Raw genomic sequence first — 26,495 nt, 5'->3', positions numbered from 1 at the left:
CTCACTGGATGTGAACTTCAACTAAAAGAATGTACGTGTACACCACATGATGGTCGAGAATGAGTATAGTGTTTATGTGCAAATGTATCAATGTTTCTGTAGTCCAGATCTTTACACACCAGGAGCATAAACAAATAAATTACACGAAAATGCTTTGGTGGATATTTGCATCAAACTATCCATATAGTTGATGCCTCATTCACACAGGTTGAAGCCTTTAGTTGTGGAGAAGAATCCACCATATTCCAACATAATTCGGACCTTGTCGCTATATTGTGCATGGATATATTCATGATACTAATAAAACCATGAAAAGAAATCGCACACAAAAAATAAAATGCTTCCGATGTGTAAGGCCTTTGGCCCAAAGGCTTATTTCCCTGGCCAGGAGTCGGGTGGCAGGTGGCTCTCCTAGTAGATTATAACCAAACACTAGAGCTGAACTATGGCAAGCACACAAGTAACAAAACCTAATGAAGAGGACCCCTTTCCTCTGTACTAGCAGGGTTCCATGTGAATGTAATCTTTGCTAATCTGCACTAGTCAGACTATAAGGCAGGGAGAGATACTGCCTTAGGGTCCAACGGAAAGGCATCAGGCCAGAGTCTGATAAGGGCTGTGAAGACCTCTAGCCCACTCCAGGAACGACAAGGGACTAACGGCAGCACACAGGTTTCTTAGAACATGCGATGCAACAAGCACATCATTTGTCAAAAAGAAGATCCTGTCATCCTCCTTTAGCCTATAGCGAAAAGTTGCTGTTTTGTTTCCTGATCGTGTGTTGATTAAATGTATATAAATATGTATAAAATAAAAACTACTACTACTTAATTGAGGTGACTTGATTGATTGACAGGCCTGTCGGCTCCCTTCACGACTTCTACAGTATAGTCAAACCCACACTGCAATGCTTTGTTTTCAAGAGCGTTGTGCGCAAACATCATTCATTACAGATTTATATTAAAAATGTGCGAGGCAAAGAACCCGAAAACCACTATTCCACTATTTCCCATTCCAAGTGCGTTCGTCTTATGCAATGCCAGCGCCGCGATTCCAATTCCAAAGCCCCCTAGGGTGCATTTTGGTGGGTAAGATCTTGTTGAGCTTGGTCATTTTTAAAGTTGTTCTCATGTCAAAAAAAGTGTGTGCACCCCCTGGGCTACAGTGATGTGTGTGTCTTTAACAACGCCTACACACATCACTAATGAATGCTGGATGATAATGTGAGCTTTGTTCCATCGTTGATAACATTACCTGCAGATATTTGCATATACTGTGTGTGATTCATCTACTTTTGTGGGACAGAGAAACGGAGATAGATTCAGCATAGAGACAGATACAAACTAAAACAGCATTGTAAGCCTTTATATGAAACAGTTTAGGGAATGACATGCCGCAAATGGTCCTGCCAGCTGGGAATTGTACAGACTAGACTAGAGGACTCACTAATAATGGTATTTTGCGTCATAACCACTTGGCTGTAACTATGCCCCCATACATTAAACTTTTAGCACGGTCAGAACTTGATGCGAAAGCGGCATACTTGTCAAGAAAGAATTGTGTGTGTGTGTGTGTGTGTGTGTGTGTGTGTGTGTGTGTGTGTGTGTGTGTGTGTGTGTCACGCACACACTTTGCTTGTTAAAACAGACTATTAAAGGTTGGAGACAGACTTGGACAAACAACTGTTATCTGAAGTGGACCCCATTAGCCTTCTTGATGTAGAAAGAGAGAGAGGAGGGAGGGAGGGAAGGGAGAGGGGGGTGGGAGGGAGTGGAGAGGGAAATGGAGAGGAAAAGTCTGTGTGTGTGTGTGTGTGTGTGTGTGTGTGTGTGTGTGTGTGTGTGTGTGTGTGTGTGTGTGTGTGTGTGTGTGTGTGTGTGTGTGTGTGTGTGTGTGTGTGTGTGTGTGTGTGTGTGTGTGTGTGTGGGGGGAGGGGTGTGTGTGTGTGTGTGGGTGTGGGGGGAGGGGGGTGTGTGTGTGTGTGGGTGTGGGGGGAGGGGGGTGTGTGTGGGTGTGTGCGTGTGTGTGTGTGGGTGTGGGGGGAGGGGTGTGTGTGTGTGTGTGCGTGTGTGTGTGTGTGTGTGTGTGTGTGTGTGTGTGTGTGTGTGTGTGTGTGGGGGGGGGGGTGTGTGCGTGCGTTGAAAAGGTAGAAATGAGGTAGAAAGATGAGAAAGGTATAAGTGTGTTGGAAAAGAGGCAGGAAGATATCGGAAGAAAATAACTGTGTGTGTGTGAGCGTGCACTGCGTGCGTGTGTGGATGTGTGCGTGCGTGTGCATATGTACGTTTGTGTGCAGTGTGACAGGATCAGCAAGGCAGGCAGCAGTGTGCACTGTGCATGCAGCGAGGTCATGGGGGGGGTCCCATTTTCAAAGGCAAAAAGATTAATGCATACCACCTAAGCCCTGTGCAAAAACATTCTAAGACCAACTTGGGGGTTCTCCGCCTCTCCGGGTTAAAGGAGGCAGTTTAGCAAGCTAACAAGAATTAGTGTGTCACATTTATCACCTGTGCTCAGACATCATGCTCCGCGAATGATGACAAATTAAGACCAAACCGCTTGCTCTGTGTCGTGGACGGACTCACAACCGATGAATGGGCCTCAGATGACCTTACGATGAGTTCACGCACACTTCCCTATTCATTGTCAGTGAAGCGATTGCATGCGTACCTTTCTTGGCTGCATTCCAAACTCCCCTTCGCTGTGGAGTGTCTTTCTGGATAAACACCGTTTTGGGGACAACCAACCAAGCTAATAACACCACACCAGGAGGAATAAAGGGACATTCTTCCTCTTTGATTAATTGGCCCTTTTGACTGAAAATGCAGCATTGTGTCAAACACATCCTTGCCTGAAACAGCTGTTTGTCAACTGCTTTAAACACAAATGTCGTGTGGATAGGATATCAACAGCAATAGCCCAAATTGATAAAGAAAGTAGAAAAGAAGAAAAGGAAGTAAATATACCGTTTTACAGTTCTGATTCATACAATTGCAGCAGCAAAAAAACAAAACAAAAAACAGATTAGATCCTGTTTTGGAAAATTACTTGTAAGTGAGTGGATTTGTGTGCTTGTGTGTTCGTTCGCATGTGCAATTGTGCTTGTGCGTGCAAGAGAGTTTGTAACATTATGTCGGGCTTAACTCACAAGAAAGTAGTACTTGAACTTTCTTTCAAATTGCCCCCGCAGCTGTTCTGGTCCTAAATCTCATAATGGCTTAAATAACAGCCCCATCTTCTCTTCGTGACTGAGATTTCAAAGGCCTGGCATTTTGAATGCACCGTATATACACCACCAAGACCCGACACACGCATCTGGCTGATTATAAAACATCTTTGAATGCACCGTATACACACCACCAAGACCCGACACACGCACCGTATACACCACCAAGACCTCTGAATGCACCGTATATACACCACCAAGACCTCTGAATGCACCGTATATACACCACCAAGACCTCTGAATGCACCGTATATACACCACCAAGACCCGACACACGCATTGGGCTGAATGCACCGTATATACACCACCAAGACCAGACACACGCATCGGGCTGATTATAAATTAATGCACCGTATACACCACCAAGACCCGACACACGCATTGGGCTGATTATAAAACATCTTTGCACTGGTAAAGTTGGGAGCGTGGCCACAGAATTAACAGCAGCTGGGTAGCATTGTTGTTTTCGTCGACTAAAACTAAAACGAAAAATGTTCGTCGACTACCTTTTTTCACTGACAAAAACAAATGGAAACTAAATGAAAACTAAGCTATGATGACTAAAACTAAGACTAAATATACTGACAATTTCGTCGACAAATAAAAACTAGACTAAAATGTTAGGAAGGGACTACTGGACAAGAGATCCAGTATAAGTCATTTTACACTTGGTTGCATGCTGAAAATAGCCGATCTACAAGCTCACAACGCGTCGCAACGCGACGCGTTGTGAGCTTGTAGATCGGCTATTTTCAGCAAGTGTAAAAACACTCATTACGAGGGCATCACGGCCCGCCAAAATACATTTTAGTCGACTAAATCAACTGTAGATTTAGTCGACTAAAATCTTATGACATTTAGTCGACTAAAACTAGACTAACACTAAGACATTCCAGGTGACTAAAATGTGACTAAAACTAAATGAAGTTTCAGTCCAAAGACTATGACTAAAACTAAAATCGAAATTGTCTGCCAAAAACAACACAGCTGGGTAGGTAAACTGGGGTAAACTGGTTTATTACAAGTAGCCTAGTGCAGCCTCACTAAACGAGTCCGACCTGTATATGGAATAACCACTTTAGCCTATACCTATAGACTATGTTGTGCTATTTTATAACATTATTTTGTAAAGCATTTCAATGGAAATATCTGGAACATTTTCTGGGAATGTTTTGAAAATATAATTGAAGCGAAATTTTCCCAGAATACAGTAGCAACAATGTGGTTAAAGCCCACAGTGCCATCATTTGTGTTTATTTAGATTGTATTTATTTTGCGTATCCTAGAGCCGCAGGTGCAACGGATAGTATCAGTTCACATCATGTCTCCAGATGCCTTACCCACAACGCTCTGCACCTTTCATTGGTGCTGACAGGATTCACAAGCAAGTGATAAAAGTCCAGCCACTGGATTTGCATGTTGGCCTGTATACCGTCCTAGAGTATAGACTATAGAGGAGTGATTATGCATCATCTTATTTAAGGCTAATCTTGGTTAATTATGGGTTGGTGGTGTTGATGTGCGTGTGCGTGTGTGCGTGAGTGTGTGTGTGTGTGTGTGCGTTTGTGTGTGTGTGTGTGTGTGTGTGCGTGTGCGTGTGCGCGTGTTTGTGAGATAGCTGTCGACCGCAGGTCTAAAAAAAGCACCCACCCATTGTAACCGCCAGTGTTCAATATAGGGGATGCAAAGACGAGAAGAAATATAGCTGCAAGCAGCGATAAGACGGGGCCAAGCCATAAAAGCAATAAAGCCCCTAATAATAATTGGAGACAGTCTGAGATGACGTATTTTTTTTTGTTACGCTGATTGGCTGAAGGGGTTGTCTGTCTATACGCTGTACTCCCGCAGCCCACCACGCGTTAGCAGGGTCCAGACTCTTCCGCACAAATGAATGGTAATGCGATTTCAAGTGGTTAACCAGGCTACAAAAATCCCAGTGGATATAGTGGATCATATAATTCATAGAATCGTATAATTGTGAGATCAAAAGGTCAGAGGTCCTTTGACGAATGACTGTGAGCTTCAGTTCTTGACCGTTTCCACGCATGACCCTCTACCATAATTTCGTGGAAAGCGACAGCACAGAAGTGCAAAAAGTGGCGGAAGAAGAAAGAAACGGTAGAAAAACAATAGGAGCCTTTAGTCCCTTCAGGCTTGGCCCCTAATAAAAGCAGTGATGATGCTTTGTAGCTGCTTCAATGCATTGTTCCTTTGTGCACACATAAGTTATGGCATAATTCAGTAGGCGTATTATTTTGTAGTCATGGGCATGGCCCAGTCCTGAACCTATACTTTCATGTGCCTGAAAACCAATGCCAAATTCTGCAGAGCAACATTTAACCAGACCTTACACTTCAAACACAATGAGATAGTTTCCCCCAAACGCAGGATGTAAGGATGAGCGGGGGGAGAAAATGAGATGGTGGTATAAACATCACTTACAGTTGGATTGTCACAGGTGTATTTCCTCCTCAATAATGAACACTGGTATTACTGTCATACATACTGTATATGTAGATTTAGTTTTTCTTCCAAAAACGGAACTCTTAAGCCCTGTCTTCATCAACGGTGTTGCACCCAAGTAGCGGAAAATACCGTAAGGTGATCTGTGAGTTGATGAGTTGATGTTCATTATGTTTTGCCTATAATGACATGCCCAAAATAAGTAGGCCAGGTTGAAAGTGTTTTAAGTGTTAAAAAGCTATATAATTTTCTGTGGATATTTCCACAACAGCTCATCATAAATGCTAGATTTGACCTTTTCATCACTCACTTAAACTATAACTATAACTTCTACGCAGTTTAATTTGAATGTTAATGTGAGGGCAGGAGGTAGTCCAGTCTGTTCCTATTTGCCTGGCTGACAGAGAAGCTTGCAAGGTATACATCCTCATCATCCTACTGTACATTTGAACCATAGGTCGTCTACTCTAAACTAAAGGATTAATGTTGGGTCAGCTGTTGGGTGGGGGTAAGGAACTGTGATGGGGATATTGTGCATTTGTTTGTTTAACTATGTATGAGTGGGGGCAAGGAGAGGCCCTCGCGGGACCCCAGCCGTCCAAGTACAGCGTAGGCCAGGGTATAAGTGGTTAAATGCATCTTTAAGTTTTACATTAACAGTATGTCTCTGCTGATGTATATGCAATCAAAAGTATCAAACCAGCATTTATTATAACATGAAAACTTAAATTGAACTGTAGACTCAGTCTAGACTATATGGGCTCCATTTTCGTCACCGCTAAACCCCTTATCCCTAAACTTCTTTGCCTTTTTTTACTATTTTGAATAGTTAAAATGGCCAGTCTACAAGCTCACAACGTGTCAATGTAGATTGGCTAGTTGAACTATTCAAAAAAGTTTTTCAAAATAGTAAAAAAGGCAAAGAAGTTTAGGGATAAGGGGTTTAGCGGTGACGAAAATGGAGCCCTATGTCTCTGAAAGGTGCTGTGAATTACAGATTGATTTTAGAATGGTTTGGATTGGATTTGACTAGGAAATGACACTGACTACAGCCCTCTGTGTTTATCCAGAATGTGTGCTTGAGTGTTTGGTGAGTAGAAATCACAGCACCAAATTCACAAAATAATATGTCTCCCTCCCCCCTACCCTCACCCCCCCCCCCCTCCCTCTCACTCCCCCCCCTCCCCCCTCTCTCTGTCTCTCTCTCTCTCTGCGCTCCCCCATGCACATTGTTCACCCCTCATCCTCATCACCCCCACTGATGAAGAGCTGCTCTCGGTCACTCATCTCCTCTAGCCCCCACTTTTCCCTTTTGTTTGTGTGTGTGTGTGTGTGTGTGCGCGTGTGCGTGTGCGCGTGTGCGTGCGTGCGCGCGTTGTGGAGGACTATAATTGGCCGAGCCTGCGCTGCGGAGAGCAGACCTATTGTCTGGGGACACAAAACTGTCTCTCTGTGTGTCTGCAGCACTGGAAGGTCAAAAGGACACAACTGTGCGTAGACACACACACATACACACACACACACACACACACACACACACACACACACACACACACACACACACACACACACACACACACACACACACACACACACACACAGAGGGCTCTCCTCACTCATCCTACAGGCCCCCAACAATCAGCGCAGCTACCTGGGAAAGGTAATTATTTGCTCTCCTGTCTGTCCTCTGGTTGTTCAGAGTGGCTTCAATGCTGTGGCTGAGAGGGAAAAAACACATTGTATAGAAAGCTATGCCTCTTTGTCCAACAACCTTCTGGCTTCATGGGTTCCATTAATTATAACCTTGTGTACTTGTTTAGTTCATTATCCGACTTTATTTTGTGTTTTTTTTCTGGTAGGCTACATTTGTTTTTTGGCATGGAAAACAATAACATGATTTGGATTATACTTGTTTCATTTGTCCATTCTCTCTCTATCTCTCTCTCTCTCTCTCTCTCTCTCTCTCTCAGTGGAGCTATAAAGGTGCAGTAATGATGCAATTATATCCTTTTTTATCTCTTTCTGACATTTTCACGTTGGCCCTGCTATCATTCAGTTGATCTCATTGCACTTCAAATAAATAGGTTACAGACCCCCCCTCCTCCCTCCTCATTTATTTTTTCGCAAAGTGGGAAATGCAACGTTGATGCTACACAATGGTAGCTTGCATATACAGGAGTATGACGACATCTTTCAAATACCTTAGAAAAATAAACCTACAAATTAAACATGAGGGCTTATTCACTACATGTACTAAACAAAACACAGCCAGCCAGCCACCAAGACAAAAACAACCAGTTGGGACATTTGGTTTCTGTGTCGTTGCTCGTGTCGGTTCACAGGCGCTTTGGTTTCAGAAGGAGGGGTGGGGGGGGGGGGGGGTGACTCCAGCTATTCAGATTAACCTCGATACGTCCACCTGGAAAACAGGTGAGTCGATGGAGCAAAACCACCTGGATATGAACGATGGAGATAACACTGTGTCAACAAACATGCCGGTTGACCCCAGAGACCTGACGTCTGCGCTGAGGTCACACTGGTACACGGAGGAATGTTAAAGACTCTCTCTCTCTTTCACCCCCTCCCTCCCCCCTCTCTCTTTCTCTCTCTCTTTCTCCTCACTCTTCCTGTCTCTCCATCCTTCTTCTTCCTACACTGTGAAATCAAATGCTATTAGATTTCTACGCTCTGCACACCTTTCCCCTACTTATAACTAGTTAGTAACCTTATATTGTAACCTTATGTTTTTCAGCGCTTGTTATAACTTTTCATTATGAGTCTCCCCCAACAACATTTTACTGCAAACACGTTTGAGCATGTGACCGATAACACCTCTTTAATCCGTCTCTCATTACACTTTTTAGTTGCGATATGTACTGTATGAGTTGGGGTTATAGGTGATGACACGGATGCACACACACACACACACACACACACACACACACACACACACACACACACACACACACACACACACACACACACATGTTCCACCTTCTTTCGGATGCTTCAGTCTCAGGTTACCTGAGGCTTGCCACAATTTCAGATTTGCCTGTCAACATAAAAAGTTTAAATCAAATACGTATACCAAAGATCACAACATACAGTAGACCGTTTATCCACAGAATAAACCTAGCAGTGCCTGCCTAGTGCCTACCTGTGTGATCAGACTAGTGAACAGACAGTGCCTGCCTAGTGCCTACCTGTGTGATCAGACTAGTGAACAGACTAGTGAACAGACAGTGCCTGCCTAGTGCCTACCTGTGTGATCAGACTAGTGATCAGACTAGTGAACAGACAGTGCCTGCCTAGTGCCTACCTGTGTGATCAGACTAGTGATCAGACTAGTGAACAGACAGTGCCTGCCTAGTGCCTACCTGTGTGATCAGACTAGTGAACAGACTAGTGAACAGACAGTGCCTGCCTAGTGCCTACCTGTGTGAACAGACTAGTGAACAGACAGTGCCTGCCTAGTGCCTACCTGTGTGAACAGACTAGTGAACAGACAGTGCCTGCCTAGTGCCTACCTGTGTGAACAGACTAGTGAACAGACTAGTGAACAGACAGTGCCTGCCTAGTGCCTACCTGTGTGATCAGACTAGTGAACAGACTAGTGATCAGACTAGTGAACAGACAGTGCCTGCCTAGTGCCTACCTGTGTGAACAGACTAGTGAACAGACAGTGCCTGCCTATAGTGCCTACCTGTGTGATCAGACTAGTGAACTGACAGTGCCTGCCTAGTGCCTACCTGTGTGATCAGACTAGTGAACAGACTAGTGATCAGACTAGTGAACAGACAGTGCCTGCCTAGTGCCTACCTGTGTGAACAGACTAGTGAACAGACTAGTGAACAGACAGTGCCTGCCTAGTGCCTACCTGTGTGATCAGACTAGTGAACAGACTAGTGATCAGACTAGTGAACAGACAGTGCCTGCCTAGTGCCTACCTGTGTGAACAGACTAGTGATCAGACTAGTGAACAGACAGTGCCTGCCTAGTGCCTACCTGTGTGATCAGACTAGTGAACAGACTAGTGATCAGACTAGTGAACAGACAGTGCCTGCCTAGTGCCTACCTGTGTGATCAGACTAGTGAACAGACTAGTGATCAGACTAGTGAACAGACAGTGCCTGCCTAGTGCCTACCTGTGTGAACAGACTAGTGAACAGACAGTGCCTGCCTAGTGCCTACCTGTGTGAACAGACTGTCTACACATCAAAGCCCTGGTAGATCTGTAGTGTTGTGACATTAAGGGCAATTAGAGACCTCTGGTTAGTTATTCAGTTTCTAGTTCCAGGAATGAGACTGCGTTGTACACGTCTGTTGACAGGCTTGATTTGTAATGGTTGCCATGGCAACATTGGCCAATTGAGCGTTATATAATGTTGTTTTGTGTGTTTGTGTCGTCGTCGTCGTCACACACACACACACACACACACACACACACACACACACACACACACACACACACACACACACACACACACTCACTCACACTACAAGTGCTCTATGATGCTGTACCCATATTGACAAAGTATGCTGTCTTTTGTATGGTGTTACTGAGGGTCAATATGGATATGCTATTTCACAGATAATGTTTGTTAAACAGGGATATCCATCACTGCTCTCATGACAGGCGAGTGATGTAGAATTCCAATGGGAAAATCCAGAAGGGCGCTGATGTTATATACCGTATCCAACACAAAGCTGATGTTATATACCGTATCCAACACAAAGCTGATGTTATATACCGTATCCAACACAAAGCTGATGTTATATACCGTATCCAACACAAAGCTGATGTTATATACCGTATCCAACACAAAGCTGATGTTATATACCGTATCCAACACAAAGCTGATGTTATATACCGTATCCAACACAAAGCTGATGTTATATACCGTATCCAACACAAAGCTGATGTTATATACCGTATCCAACACAAAGCTGATGTTATATACCGTATCCAACACAAAGCTGATGTTATATACCGTATCCAACACAAAGCTGATGTTATATACCGTATCCAACACAAAGCTGCACATGCAGTATGTAATGTAAATAGTGCCATTCCATGTCATAAAACACTGACTGCAGCTCTCTCCAAATAGATCAGTGTTGAATACGTATAGGACCACAATGGAAATAAGTCCCCATGCAGGACCTTTTTGTTATCCTTTTAGATGTCTTACTGTACATTGTACTGTTTACCTTTTTGACTAATAAAGTATTCAATCGATCAATCATTTGTCCAACTGTAACTCAGAGAGTGTACAAATTAGAGATGTCCCGATACTGTATCGGTATCGGGAAAAGTATCGGATCGGTCCATTATTGGTCATATCGGTATCGGCGAATATGCCAGTCTAACCACAGATCCCACACAGGGGTAATGGGTTGACACTATGGCAGGTAAATAAAATGTTGGGACATGGGGAGTTTGCTTTGGAGTTGCCCAAACTGCAAGTGCACATTTGAGTGAGGGGTCTGTTATAAACACAACACGAGATATAGCTATAAACACAACATGAGATCACGACACTGGTATCGGTATTCGGTATCGGTATCGGCTAACAGAGAAATTGAGGTATCGGGATCGGATCGGAAGCGAAAAAAGTGTATCCCTAGTACAAATGTAACTCTTCTGGTCCATTTTGGTTACCGTCATTCGTCACTGTCATGTGAAAACCTTGTCCCAAAACTGTTACTTTTCAGGAAATGGAAAAATAATCTGTTTTCCAATTGATCTAATGTAGTTATTAAGATCTTGTTAATACTTTCATTTGTAACCCACAGACACATTTATCCACTTTCACTGAGCAAAAATAGCACATCTCCAAGATCTTTTTGCTACTATACTTTAGTATGATAAAATAGGCAGTAGGCTGGGCTTTATAGGGTAATACCACTCATTTTCAACATTGAACTATGTCATTAATATACCTTAGAGTTGTGTGGAAAGTGTCTGTCTGTCTGTCTGTCTGTCTGTCTGTCTGTCTGTCTGTCTGTCTGTCTGTCTGTCTGTCTGTCTGTCTGTCTGTCTGTCCGTCCGTCCGTCCGTCCGTCCGTCCGTCCGTCCGTCCGTCCGTCCGTCCGTCCGTCCGTCCGTCCGTCCGTCCGTCCGTCCGTCCGTCCGTCCGTCCGTCCGTCCGTCCGTCCGTAATCCACGTAACTCAAGAACCAATCGCCCCACCGACTTCAAATCGACACACGCGTTCCACTCCACCGCAGGGGGTGCAGTGCCCGGTTTCGAGTCGGTCGGACCCATGGTTGTCCAGAACCGCCACAAAAAGGCCCGTGCTCTGGACAGGGCCCCTGTATGGAGCTGGCCTGTTCTGACATCATTCTGATGTCTGCATAGACTCCATATTGGAGCATGCCTGACAAAGAACTCCATATATGGGCATAAAAGGGACACAGACATAATATCTGGGTGGGGCATGCATTTCCAACTTGCATCGATCCAAGTAGGCCAGTGCCCAACGGGCACCGCTGTAAAGGCCCCACGAGCACCGCTCTAGTATATCTATAAATGCCCCATGTCTCTGTCTGTCTGTCTGTCTGTCTGTCTGTCTGTCTGTCTGTCTGTCTGTCTGTCTGTCTGTCTGTCTGTCTGTCTGTCTGTCTGTCTGTCTGTCTGTCTGTCTGTCTGTCTGTCTGTCTGTCTGTGTAATCCACGTAACTCGAATCATCTCATTCCGTCCAATCAGAATTTATGTCCTCACCTTCGTCTTCAATGTTTGTGCTTTCACAAACACTCAAAACTGGCCATTCATTGTCAATGGCATTTCATGTTTGTGTTAGGACAATGTTTGTGTTTACACACACCCTCAAAGCTGGACACACCCGTGTGAAGTGAGGGGCGCTCTTATCATAATACATCATCTCATTCCGGCCAATCACAATTTGCGTCCTCACTTTTGTCTTCAATGTTTGTGTTTACACAAACACTCAAAAATGGCCATTCATTGTCAATGGCATTCAATTCAGTTTGTGTTTGGACAATGTTTGTGTTTACACGCACCCTCAAAGCTGGACATAGGAGGGGCTAACGCCACACCTGTGTGAAGTAACACATCATCATCATCATCAGTGTATCATCATACATCATCTCATTCTGGCCAATCACATTTTGTGTCCTCACTTTTCCGTCTTCACTTTTCTGCCCTCACTTTTATCTTCAATATGTACTTTGCTCAGCCAATCAAATCGTCGCTATGGGGTGATCAGCTAATCACAAGCCAATGCTTGTGATTCCTATGCCCGGAAAGCTGGGCATAGGAGGGGCTAGCGCCCCTCAAAAAATCAGTCCCCCCTTCTGTTTAGCCTAGACTGGATTCACGTGATCAGTGACATAGGGAAGGTGTACTCTTTGGCCTGCAGAATACATTGTATATTAATAACATAGTTCAATGTTGAAAATGAGTGGCATTCCCCTTTAATGTAGGAAAAAAAACATTAAACGTTGACATTTGTAAATCCTCTGTTTCTGCCTGACAGCACCGATGTGTGCATACAGACTCCCCTGAGCTTAAGTGAACACTGAGGATTTGACTGTGTATGATCTGTATGGGTGGCCCCCCCATGGGCCCCCCCCATGCATGCAGCGGAGGAGATGAACTCCTAACCTTCGCGCTGGATCCCATATTCAGACAGGATACACACAATACATCAGGCCTTGCCCTCACGTTCACCCAGGGTGTGTGTGGTGTGACGCTCTTTAGCTTCTCTGTCGCCCGTGACACACAAAGCAAAGAGATGAGGTATTTTCCACGAGCACTATGTCATCTCGTGTGCATGAACATTTGAATTTCTCCTGATTGCATGTTCGCCCCCGGGCTTCCTTTCAGTTTGACGCCTAAAGGTTTGCTATTAAGTTATGGATCACAGACAGAGGCTGTTTCTGGCACTTCTCCAAATTACATTGAGCACAGTCACACAGTAAAATGCTCTGTATTCATTTGACTTTGAGAGTGTGTCAAGAATGAAGAGGGTGTATTTGTCACTCACTTATAAAGGTACAAGCAGCACAATGTTACAGGTGTATAGCATGTTCTACAGAGACTGTATATGTACAGCAATGCCGTATACACAAGATAATGAACAAGAAAAAGAAGGTAAAACAAGATTAGGTTAGAATATACACACAAGGCATGCACTCTAACCTGTAGAAAACCAATAGGGAATGTTCATAATTAGGGGGATGATAATTTCCGGATATACAGTAAACGATGAGCGGTAAGGAGAGTGTAACCATGGGTCAATCTTTACACCCTCTCAGAGTTAAATGAACACTTGTAGCGCGAGTGTGTCATGTGAATGGGTATCTGCCAGTTATATATCAGACTTGTTGGAACCCCTTAAGCCTGTGTGCAACCTCAGATCCTCGGATAGGGCCCTCCTGTTCCTCTCGCAACTTGCCTTGTCACTGGAGGGGACCGGGCCTTTTCGGCTCGGGCACCTTTGCTCTGGAACTCCCTGTACTTGGCCCTTATAGGCTAGCTACTTGACCCTTATAGACTAGCAGAGTCAGTGTCTTCTTTTTAAACGCTTTTAAAAACACATTTGTATGTCAAGTGTTTTTCCTAATATCGTATTTTCAATTGTTTTGATGCCCTGTTATTTTTCAAGTTGAATGTCTCTGATGTATCGATGTTTTGTTGTTTTTGATGTCCTCTATATTTGCTGTTTATAACCTGTTTGTAAAGCACTTTGCAACTATATGTTTGGAAAGGTGCTATATAAATAAAATTAATAAATTAATTCAATTAATAATTCATGATTGCTAAGTAGGTGTGAATGTGATGATCTCACACACGCAACTGACTGATAACCGCTATGTTTATCCTGATCCCATTAGTCTAACAGCTATCATCTAATGGATTCATTAGTGCTGAATGCAGCTAAACCATTTACTCACCATGAGCTGTCTGCTGGTTTTCACACGATTGAACACTAGGGGAATAAATGTTTAGTTTGTTAAGTAAGCCAAGCCTTTTTGGCCCAGGTACCCCTTGGGGGGAAGATTTTTTTCCAGGTACCCCCCTGGGTAAATATGCTTATCGATAAGCATATTTGCAACCTTACATTAATACAGACAGTGCAGAAACAAAATTGTCTTCCTTGATGCATAAATTAAGGAAAGCCCATTTTAGCAGTCCATTAAAGTGGCACTATCTATATATGTAAGTTTTTTGTAATGATTTATTGTTTTACTCAATCTTTATGGTAGATGGTGGAGTATGTTAATACAATATAACATAACATTGGGGGGGTTGTATTGGGTCTCCCTGCTCTACTATATTGAGACATTTAGATCCTGTGTCTAAGTCTAAGACATAACCTTTGACACAATCCTGTTTCTGGTTTGACATGAATTTTGACCTGAAGGTCAAGACTAAATGTATCCCCTGAACAAGCATGCAGGCTCTATTAGTTCAATGGTAAAAATGTCAGCACTTCAAGGGTTCAAATCTGGGGTAGAACAGGAAAGTTACATGCACGTTATGCAGTGCAGCTTTATATATCATTAAAGAGATGTTTATGTGTCAAATACAAATGTATGTAATTTATTTAAACAACTTCAACTTCTTTATTGACACTTTGCAGGTGTACAGGTGTAAGAAAGTGGGTGATTATTATTTTTATTTTCATTAAGCTCCCAGTGTTCCCTATGTCAATTCATTTTAATCAATATTCCTAATGCATATTTCACTCATACGGCAATCAATTTATAAATCAGATGGTCAGACAGACAAACAGAATCATCGTCAGAAGGAGAGATGTTTGAATAGACACCTCACTCCTCTCCAGGGACAGAAAACTGGGACAAATTAATTCAATTAGTTATCAGGATCTCAGGATGAGAAAGTTTTGGAATTACTGGACTATAATAGAACAATAACACGAGAACATGTAACACAATAACACACACACACACACACACACACACACACACACACACACACACACACACACACACACACACACACACACACACACACACACACACAATGTTGTGTTAAATAACCAAAAATGTCACCCATCATATGAGTCCCGGCTTACAACACTCACAAAGGCACCACAAAAGGCCTGATTCTGTCCCATTGTCACGAATGTTCCTAGAATATCATAGTTGTTTAGTGAAGTTACACAGCACCGGCGACTGAAAGCTGAGCTAACTGGAGCAGCCAAGATGGATAGAGGGCTATCACTTTTTTCCCTAGAGCACAAGGAGTGCTCCTAAACAGATCAAATGTACGTTATGTTGCAATCAAAACCATAGCATCTCTCGTCTTTTGGACTTGTGTTGGTGGTACTGTGTATTCCCTCTTATAGAGGTGTCCGTTTTCAGGCATTTACTGTTATAATGATACATTGCTGGCTATTCATGGCAAACAGCTGGCCGATCAAAAAGGCACGTCAAGTACATGTGCATGATTGCATCAGCAAAGCTTCTTGTGTTTCCTGACGAATAGAATATAAGTATAATTGCATAAGACTGTATAAAACACTCACAAGTACTTGTATAATGCTAAAATAATAATACAAACATTTTATATTAACACATGGTCAAGTGTCATAATTGCTGGTCACCTTTCTTTTAGCCAGGATCATGGTGTATTATAATTCTCATAGTTGTAATATTTTATAATATTTTTAGAATGCATTATAATCACTGTTGTAGTTTGATTAGAAATTTCTATATAAATAAAGTGCAAGAAAGCATTAAATCCAATGCAACAGAACAGAATAATTCACAAAATGTTTATGCCTGCACCTCCAAGAATGACATTACTCCTGCTAATTCTTCCAGACATTTTCATGATCTACCGATCAGATATACAGTACATTTCAATGTGATACACACAAACATAATAAAAGTTGCATGGGGCATATACTGTGTAGCCCCTGGATGAGTAGACCATAATTAAAGGACACCAACACACGTCTCAATCCACAGAAATAATTTATAACACCCAGAAAATCATCCTCCAACACCTCCATCTGTTGAATGATAAAACAGTGACACCAACTAACTAACTGTTTTAGCCATGTGATTCAGCTCTTATTCCCTGCGTTTCTCGCATACATATCGAATAAATATAATTCAAATCTTTGTCAAGATTATAATTGTTAAGCTAGCTATCTTTCTATCTGTGTCCCTGCCCTCTCTGATCCGTTTCCCCAACAGTATCAACTCAGTGGGTCATCGCTACAGAAGCATGCTCAGATTTGCTAAGTAGGTGTGAATGTGATGTCTCACACATGCACATCACAACTGACTGATAACCGCTAAGTATCTGTTATCCTGATCCCATTAGTCTAACAGCTATCATCTAATGGATTCATTAGTGCTGAATGAAGCTAAACCATTTACTCACCATGAGCTGTCTGCTGGGTTTCACACGATTGAACACTAGGGGAATAAATGTTTGGTTTGTTAAGTAAGCCAGGGGTTCCCAAACCTTTTTGGCCCAGGTACCCCCTGGGGGGAAGATTTTTTTCCAGGTACCCCCCTGGGTAAATATGCTTATCGCAAAACACCGATAAGCATATTTGCAACCTTACATTAATACCTATTTGACAGTGCAGAAACAAAATTGTCTTCCTTGATGCATCAATTAAGGCAAGCCCATTTTAGCAGTCCATTAAACTGGCACTATCTATGTATGTTTTTTGTAATGATTTTTTTTTAACTCAATCTTTATGGTAGATGGTGGAGTATGTTAATACAATATAACATAACATTGGGGTGGTTGTATTTGGTCTCCCTGCTACTATTGAGACATTTAGATCCTTTGTCTAAGTCTAAGACATAACCTTTGAGACATAACCTTTAAGTCTAAGACATAACCTTTGACACAACCCTGTTTCTGGTTTGACATGAATTTTGACCTGAAGGTCAAGACTAAATGTATCCCCTGAACAAGCATGCAGGCTCTATTAGTTCAATGGTAAAAATGTCAGCACTTCAAGGGTTCAAATCTGGGGTAGAACAGGAAAGTTACATGCACGTTATGCAGTGCAGCTTTATATATCATTAAAGAGAGTTTATGTGTCAAATACAAAATGTATGTAATTTATTTAAACAACTTCAACTTCTTTATTGACACTTTGCAGGTTTACAGGTGTGATTATTATTATTATTTTCATTAAGCTCCCAGTGTTCCCTCCCTATGTCAATTCATTTTAATCAATATTCCTAATGCATATTTCACTCATACGGCAATCAATTATAAATCAGATGGTCAGACAGACAAATAGAATCATCGTCAGAAGGAGAGATGTTTGAATAGACACCTCACTCCTCTCCAGGGACAGAAAACTGGGACAGACGGGGCCACATAGCGGAAGGTTGTTATTAGAGTTCCCGTAAGAGCACCAGAGCCTTTGTGAGGCATTTACTGGATTCTCAAGGTTTTTAATTCCTGCTTCACTAAAGACTGAGTCTTGTTCCTCTCACTCACTAACGTACTGTACTCAGGAGAGATTATTTAGGCCTATAATAAAGTCTGCAGGCTTTATCAGCAGTATGTCATTGAGAATACAAATAATAATAGGCTACTGTAGTCCAGTCAATCAGATGGTATACATATATATTCCTATAGCCTGCAGACGTTTTCTTTTTTGACCCAACAAAAGGCATCAAAGACATGCAGGTCTCTCAGGAAGAACAGAAGAACTGATTACAGGGCCTCAGAGTGTTGTTTTCAGCATTCCCTTTTCTTCTCGTGATTATACTTAGCAGCGTGGCGTCTGTTCTCATTTCCTCTTGCACTTCTCTTAATATGTTTGATATGCTTTGTCTGAAATGGTACCAACCACCCCCCCCCCCCCCCCTCCTCCTCCTCTCTCTGTCTAATCACTTTGTTGCTTTTTCATGCAGCGTGGACTTTTTCCTATTGAATTGAAGTGTGCGTGTGCGTGCTCATGTGTGAGTGAGTGAGTGTGTGTGATAGAGGATAGAGGCTAATGACTATTATTGAGTTGCCAATGTACGCTTCTTACAGTAGAACGGCTATACTTACCGTATTGTACCGAATATAAGACGACTCTGATCATAAGACGACCCCCGTTTTTCAAGACTAATTTGTGGAAAAAGAACATTGAATGTCAAATAGTCTAGTGCCCGATTATAATATACGACCCTGTGGTTTTTTTTTTAGGATATGTCCATTGAAAACAAACCTGGCCATTAAGGTGTCTTTGCATTCGTGTGTGTGTGTGTGTGTGTGTGTGTGTGTGTGCGTGTGCGTGTGCGTGTGTGTGTTTCAGAATTTGTTTGCCTGCATTCCTTACAAAAAATGAGCTTAGATATCATTCCCTGGGTGAGATGAAGAAGTGGGGTTAGGAGGTTTTTCATTACAAAGAATGAAAGAAAGAAAGTGTCATTACATGTCAGAGTTGTGTGGAAGTAGTGCGGTAGTCGTGTTATTATTATCTATCTCAAAGGGAGATCAGGTGGAGTAGCAGTGGATTAAAGTGTGTGACTCAAGCTGGGGATGCATGGAAATTGTGTGTGTGTGTGTGTGTGTGCGTGCGTGCGTGCGTGCGTGCGTGCGTGCGTGCGTGCGTGCGTGCGTGCGTGCGCGCACGAGTGCGCATGACTGAGAGAGAGGGGATGGGGAAAGAAAGAAAGAAAGAAAGAAGGCAAGAAAGAAAGAAAGAAAGAAAGAAAGAAAGAAAGAGAAAGAAAGAAGCAGGTGATGATTGGCATGGTGTTGATAACAGGTTATTGTGGTGAGATTATCTGAGCTGTCACAAATCTTTCAAACTAAAAACTAAAATGGAAACACGTACAGTTGTACAAACACAGGCATGCATGCCATTGCACAAGTTCCTACAATATCTCTAATTAAATGGGTATAAATTATCAGTGGTAAATATGTATTTTCCATTTGAAAAATGTTTCCCGAATATGAATATCATATATTTACATTGTTCTTATGTTATCTAATTATCTTGCAACCTGGGCAGTTAAGTGACCATCAAGAGGTTTGAATATGTGAATGCACATATTATAGTGGCAAATTAATGCGCTATTAGACCTCAGAATCAGATAACTACTCTATAGTTTGTCATAACGGTGTCCTCTTTGTTATTTGTGCGTGGTTGTGTGCACAGTGCACGCGCGAGGTTAATAAATGCTCTCAGTTAGTAGGCTATTAAGGATGGATGAATTGCATTTCATGTGCATGCTGCATGTGTTTTAGTGTAGGCCTATATATTTGTTTTTGTTATAATATATATATATAAAACAGGTAGGCTATATTATATAGGATACCCGTTTTTAGGCCCAATAGCCTATATGGGATGTGCTCGTGTGACTTTAGGGAAACAAATGTTAGGCCTACTTTAATACACGGAAACTATTTATCCGAGATTCCGATCAAAGGGCTACTTTCACCGCTATTTTGATTTCTTTTTTAATCCAATTTCTCGGGCTGACGTGTCTGTCTGCTCGGCTGTCTGATCGGCTGTAATCTAAAGTAGCTAATTGTGTTTATAAAACACTCTGAGCAGGGAGACTTCCTCCCTTTGGAAAACAAAGACACAAAAGGAGAAACGTGACCCCGCCGGTGATCCTCATGTCTGTCTTTATCTCCCCCACTCTTTGCTGTTTGGTTTTACATGACCTGGGCTTGATAACGTGCTTGATAAAAACTAGATAAGAAAGGAAACGCTTTCTCTTTATAGGGACTCTCATAATACATATATTTCCATGCGTTTTTAAATTCGTTGACATTGTAATAAGCAAGTATATGTATGCTGTTGATTCTTTCAATCTCTTCCATTCAATTCAAAGGGCTTTATTGGCAATCTCTTCAAATTGTTAATTTTATGCAAATTTCGTTTTTGGAATATAGTTTAGTCTTGAATTCGTGAAAATTGTGGGCCGTGTTATATGTATATAAAGCTAATATCTGTAAGTTTATAGGCTATATATGGAATATATATAAGGCTTAGCTTATTATAGGGCCTACTTGTGCGCCTAATCATGCCGACTATTACATAGTTACATTATTATAGGCCTATGACAGCAGGTGTGTGCATTCATTGAAAGCAAGCCAAGTCAAGTGCGTGAGGCGTTTGTACGAAATGCATGCATGTGCCATTGCTCCTTCGTGGCTGTAGGCTATCCATCCTCCTTGCAGCGGCGGGGCGAAGGCCATGCTGAGTGAAAGTATAGGAAGCGAGTGTCCAGTTTTTCCTCAGGAAACGGAGTCCATTTCCACTTGGCTCGTTCGTAGACACCAACCGGAATGTGATTTGCGTAGGAGGCCGGTTAAAAATAACGGACTATAAAGGCTGGGACGCGCACAGTTCATGCAGAGCCACTTGTAGAGCTGCTACTGCACAGTGTTGGTGGTGGTGGTGACTTGTGAAGAAATAAAATATACTTAGCCTACAGTATTTTATTGTAACTACGAAATAGGCCCATCAAATATTATTAGATTTGTTCATATTGTTGCTATATATGTTTCTATCCTATTTTTTTTTTCTTTAGAAAAAGAAAGAACCCATAAACCTTTTATTTATTTTTTGTGGTCAAACATATAGCCTATAGGTCTCGTATATCGGCCGCTATCTCTATTCTAACTAGGCTACTTGATATTTATTACCCCCCCCCATCCTGTCCACCTGAACATTACCATGATAATGACGAGTGTTGTTAAGGTATCATTAAGAACCAGGTCGCTGCTTTGTTTGCATCAGCCAGATAAACTTGATAGACGGTTCAGTGGTCTGAGACCCTTAGCTATCGTTTCACACTTGTCGTATTGTTAAACATGCGGGGACCAAATCGAGGCAAATTAATGATGTGTCAACTGAGATTAGGCTCGTGGCTGGGTCGCTGTTTATTGTCTGTCCCAGACTTGCTGTCGGAGAAGCCGAGTCGAAACCAAAACACTATGCATTTGGGTAATTTAATATGCAAACGAAATGCGCACGTTTTTTGAAAAGTGCCAGTAAGAAGTTATACTTGACTTTTAAGTGGGATTTTTGACACCTGCGGCAAAATACTGGTCTACCAAACAACCGTCTTCTTATTTCTTAATCAGGACTGTTACTAAAATGCCACGGGTTAAACTGGGTAACAAGCACACATTTGAGCAAGAGCAAAGTGGTTTGAAGTGGTTTCTGAAATGATTCTCCTGGCCTGCAGGCCACAACGGATTACCCAGGTTTAGTGTCTGTCGCCCCCTGTATACCTGCCTGGAGGAGTTCCCATGAAGCTGAGATGCAATTCGTTACAAACAGACCATTACATTACTGTCATTTAGGCATAAGTGCCAGATCTTATGATTAGGCCTAGTGGTGATAATACATGGTTTAATCTAAAAGTTGAATCTAGAGTGTGAAAATGTGATATCTATCTATACACTTAACCTGAGCAAAACACAGGTCATAATCAATGCACCCCCCCCCCCCCCCAAGAAAAACAATGCAGGCCCCCAAAAACAAAATCAATAATTCTCTCTCTCTCTCTGTGTGTGTGTGTGTGTGTGTGTGTGTGTGTGTGTGTGTGAGAGTGTGTGAGTGTGTGTGTGTGCGTATATATATATATATATATATACTGCATGCTACAGTAGCTGAATAATAATTTTAAAAAAACTGTAGGCATATACGTGAGTAGGCTATCATATAAGCCCCCCCAAAGTATACTTGTTTTAGATAACAAAATTAACAACACTTTTGATGTTTTGATCTCTGTATAGAGGCCTACCTGTCACGCAAGACTGCCTCTTAATGCTTCCCCCCTATTGGTAGAGAGCATGGCAGTAAACTCCGTGGAGGCCCCGCCCCCTGGGCCCCATGGCCTTATAAAATGCTCCGTCAACATTGGTACATATCCTGAATCCTGGTGATCACTACACCTGTGTCTAGCTGGCTATATCTCTATCCACGGACAGGGAATGAATATTCTGTTCGTGTTTACACATTTAAATTAAGACTTGGAACTGAGAAAGACGGGTTTAAGTGTCAACATGGCCGTGGCTGGAGCTCTGCTGCCGCCCATAACTTCGTTCCCCAACATGAACATGCAGTCGATGCAGGATAAACAAGCAGCAATTGTCGATGTAAGTACAAGATATCAGTTGGTTCGATTTAGTTTAAATGGCGTTTTTTGAACCAGGCGTGGTAACCAAAGTTGGCGTTTGTCTTGAACTGTTCATTTCTGCAATACAGCGTTTGAAAGCTAATTTAATTTGACTGAGCGGATAGCCCAGTGCGACAACTTATGTAACTTATGTAAGGGGCATTTCATCATTTTTATGTTAGCTGCCTGCTTTAATTAATCAGTTCGTGTTGTTGTTTTGCTTGTAGATGTGGAAGGTGGAGGAGTGTCAGAGAGCCTGCTCAACAACTGGTGGTGTTGGGGACGGTGGTGACCGTCACATCCAGGTGGAGTTCAGCATCGTGCGGACCCCCTCCTGCTCCGATCATCTTCCCCCCAGCAGGGACTGTGACGACGAGCTGGGCAACTTCGTGGACCTCGAGTTCATCCTGTCGAACACTCTGGGCTCTCAACACGTCGACTGCAGCCACAGCTCCGCGTCGGCGTCCCCGCTGCAGTCCTACTCGTACTCCCTCCCGGAGTCTCCGGAGAGCTGCAGCGGCGGCAGCTCGATGCACTCCGACGGGCAGCTCAGCCCCGGCTACCAGCACAGTTTCCCCGGCGCCAGTCCCGTCCGCAGCCTGGTGGCGGAGCTGCTCACCCCGGAGCTCAACTACCCGGGAGGAGAGAGCCCTGCTGCTGCGTCGGAATACGTCCCCAAACATCAACCCACCGTGGGGCTGGAGTACACCGAGCTGCGCGCCCCCTTGGTCCCCGCTCACCTACAGCAGGCGGCCTGCGGCTCGCCGCCGCTCGGATACAAAATCAAAATTGAGGCGACGGAGCAGTCCTGCATGATGGCGGCCACCGGCGGGGAATTCATGGGACAGATGTACGATCACAACATGCGTCCCGTGGTGCACCCCGGGGCGTTTACGCATCACCACCAGGGGTACTCCTTGCAGCACGTCGCGCCGATGGGGCGCAAAGACTGTCAGATGGCTGACTTGAACTCCCGTGGTCACCTCCAAAGCCATTACATGAACGCGCCGTGCCCACCACAATATATTCAACAGGGCGCGCACCACCAGTATCATGGACAGTATAATGTGTACAGGGAGCCCATGCATGTCCAGCAGCAGCAGCAGGGGCTGATGCTGACTCCTCCATCGTCTCCTCTGCTGGAGTTTTACGCGCAGGAAGACGGAGGCATCAAGCCCAAGCGAGGGCGCAGATCCTGGGCCAGAAAACGCACTGCAACGCACAGCTGTGAATTCCCTGGCTGTGGCAAGACCTACACCAAGAGCTCCCACCTCAAGGCCCACATGAGAACACACACAGGTAGGCACATGCAACAAGTGTTTTCTTTACAGCACACTTTTAATGTAGCTATATAAAAGCCTCAGTGTTCATCTATCCATTTTCTAAAAGTGTAGAAATGTAATCCAATAAGCATATCCATTTTGTAACAAGGATCACCTAAGTGTCCATATTTGTACACCCTCAGAGTTAAATAAATAGTGTACCGTTTGGTCTAACCTGTTTTTAGATTTGAGGGGGAATAGCTGCTAGTCCTTTAATGTTTACATTTAGTCTGCATAATTGGTTTAATTTGGTCTGACAATTTGACTAATGCTATTTTCCTTTTCTCTCTCTCCCCCAGGCGAGAAGCCCTACCACTGCAACTGGGAAGGCTGCGGCTGGAAGTTTGCCAGGTCTGACGAGCTGACACGTCACTTCAGGAAGCACACAGGACACAGGCCGTTCCAGTGTCACCTGTGTGAGCGTGCCTTCTCCCGCTCCGATCATCTCGCTCTCCACATGAAGAGACACATGTAAATGGACACTGGTTACTCCTACCATGATCTGACATTGCATGCAGTCTCACTATTTGGGACTGTTCAAAGTTTTGGTTATTTTTGTATTTTTGTAAATATTTTTGTACAAATATTAATTTTGACTAAGTTATAGTGGTTCAGTATTTAAGTTTTCTTGCTCTGTCCTCTGTATAAGTTATTGATGCCGCCGAGTGCCTTCAAAGGATTGCTGATGTGCTTTCTGAAAAAGAACATTAACTGTGGGCAGGACCCAGTATGTGTGTACATTTTGTAAATCATATCATTTGTGTTTACATCTCCATGTAACTTTTGATACTCCTCATACAGTGCACGGATTCCACATTATGTTTAAAGAAATCTGTTAAAGCATAGTTTTAGAATAAAACAATGTAACTGAGGTTGAAGATTTTCCTTTAAAAGAGAATTGAGATTTTCCTTACATGTACTTAATGTTGTGATCGGGTACTAAAATACTGCCTTAACATTCAGGTGTGTAATGTAATTGCCTACGTAGTTAAACCTAGCCAAGGAGTCATCTAATTTTCCATTATGATCAATTCAGCATAGATTCATTACATTTGTTTTGTTTTGCAAGCATACTTTTTTTTTATAAGGTTTTTGGAAAATTGTTCAGTATCTGAATGTTTGCCAATCATGCAGTTGGTTGGACTGGCCTCAACCCTACAGCCATGGTTAAATTATGGGTGCCTTACTTGAAACATGATATGCAGTGCAAATGCTTTCTTGTTGCTTTTCAGTGATGCAAGTGTTTGGTATGATTGTACCATGAAGTGCTAAAGGGCTCAAAGTATTCTTTGAAAAATAAAATGTACTGGGAAAACTCAAGTCTGAATTGTATTTTCATGTTCAGGGGCATTGTTGGTAGACGGGCTTGGTCATTTCATGCTATAACACACTATATATTCTTTTTACATTCTTAACCCATCTAGACTGGGAACCCATGTAACCACCTTTCAATCTGTGAACCCCTTTGGGGTTTGCTGTTTTGTACACTGTACATAACAGCAGTACATTGTACAGTATACATAGCAGCAACATACTTTATTTTTTGAATTTTTGAATACATATTTGAAGTATTTCAGAAAACTAAGGTCAGCATTTAGGTGTTTTTAGAATCAGCCAACCAATGGCTCCTATTTCAGTGTACTAACTTGACTTTATTGAAGTAGGCCTAGTTCTCTGTCCACAGCTCACCTCTGAGATGCAGAGTGAGTAGATGGCACTGGAAATGGTGCCATCTTGTTTAGCATTAGTGAGGTGGACCAATGTGGATCTGATTGAAGTTTATTATTTGGGGGTTCACTGTCAATTAAACATTGATTTGTCCCTGTACATTTACAAAGTGCTACCAAGGACCATAGTTTCAAACATGCTGGTGTCATGGGACATTTGTTGAATGCAACAATCAAAGTCAAAGTCCTATGTATTATTAATCTGTTAGTGTTCATACGGTGCTACTGTTCCATTTAATTCAAATAATGCCTGCAGTGCAGTTATTATGTAGGCTTACTACTTACATTTCTCACATTTCTTTCTTACATCTTGCCGTCTTACATTTAGTAAAAATAAATAAGTTCAGTGCACTAAACTGGTGTCTTTCAGATTTCAGAACACATAAACACTATAATTTGTCAGATTAATTGATTTTGCGGGACTGGCAACTTCAACCTGAGGTAGCTATACACCTGTTTCAATTCAATTAAAATGGGCATTGGCAAGGGAAAAATCAAAACAACTCTTAACAAATGCTGCCCTCTAGTGTTCATTCATATACGTTTCTATGTTACTGTGTTTTCCTAGTTTAATAGGGTTTTAAAATATTCTCCCAAAATATAAAAGTATTGCTGTGTGAACTTACTGTATTTACAGTTGCTAGATGCCA

The 26,495-nt window shown here is 42.6% G+C and overlaps 1 protein-coding gene across 1 annotated transcript; it reads left to right on the top strand.

Annotated features, from left to right (window-relative positions):
• Positions 1–22,536: 22,536 nt before the first annotated feature.
• On the top strand, positions 22,537–25,438 carry klf17 (Kruppel like factor 17). The gene is made up of 3 exons (XM_079529628.1): positions 22,537–22,776; positions 23,024–24,095; positions 24,418–25,438. Exons 1-3 carry the CDS (start codon positions 22,684–22,686, stop codon positions 24,591–24,593), a joined length of 1,341 nt encoding a protein of 446 aa, XP_079385754.1. The 5' UTR covers positions 22,537–22,683; the 3' UTR covers positions 24,594–25,438.
• Positions 25,439–26,495: the final 1,057 nt, after the last annotated feature.

This window comes from Electrona antarctica (genome assembly GCF_951216825.1).
Source record: "Electrona antarctica genome assembly, chromosome: 19".
Lineage (NCBI taxonomy): Eukaryota > Metazoa > Chordata > Actinopteri > Myctophiformes > Myctophidae > Electrona > Electrona antarctica.
Note: the sequence above shows the minus strand (reverse complement) of the source record. Positions and strands in the feature narration are given on the sequence as shown.

Bases quoted from the DNA above. Each gene is read 5' to 3' on its own strand.
- klf17 (XM_079529628.1), top strand. From the start codon at position 22,684: ATGGCCGTGGCTGGAGCTCTGCTGCCGCCCATAACTTCGTTCCCCAAC. The intron at 22,777-23,023 runs GTAAGTACAAGA...TTTTGCTTGTAG, and splicing joins AACAAGCAGCAATTGTCGAT to ATGTGGAAGGTGGAGGAGTG. The intron at 24,096-24,417 runs GTAGGCACATGC...TCTCTCCCCCAG, and splicing joins CCACATGAGAACACACACAG to GCGAGAAGCCCTACCACTGC.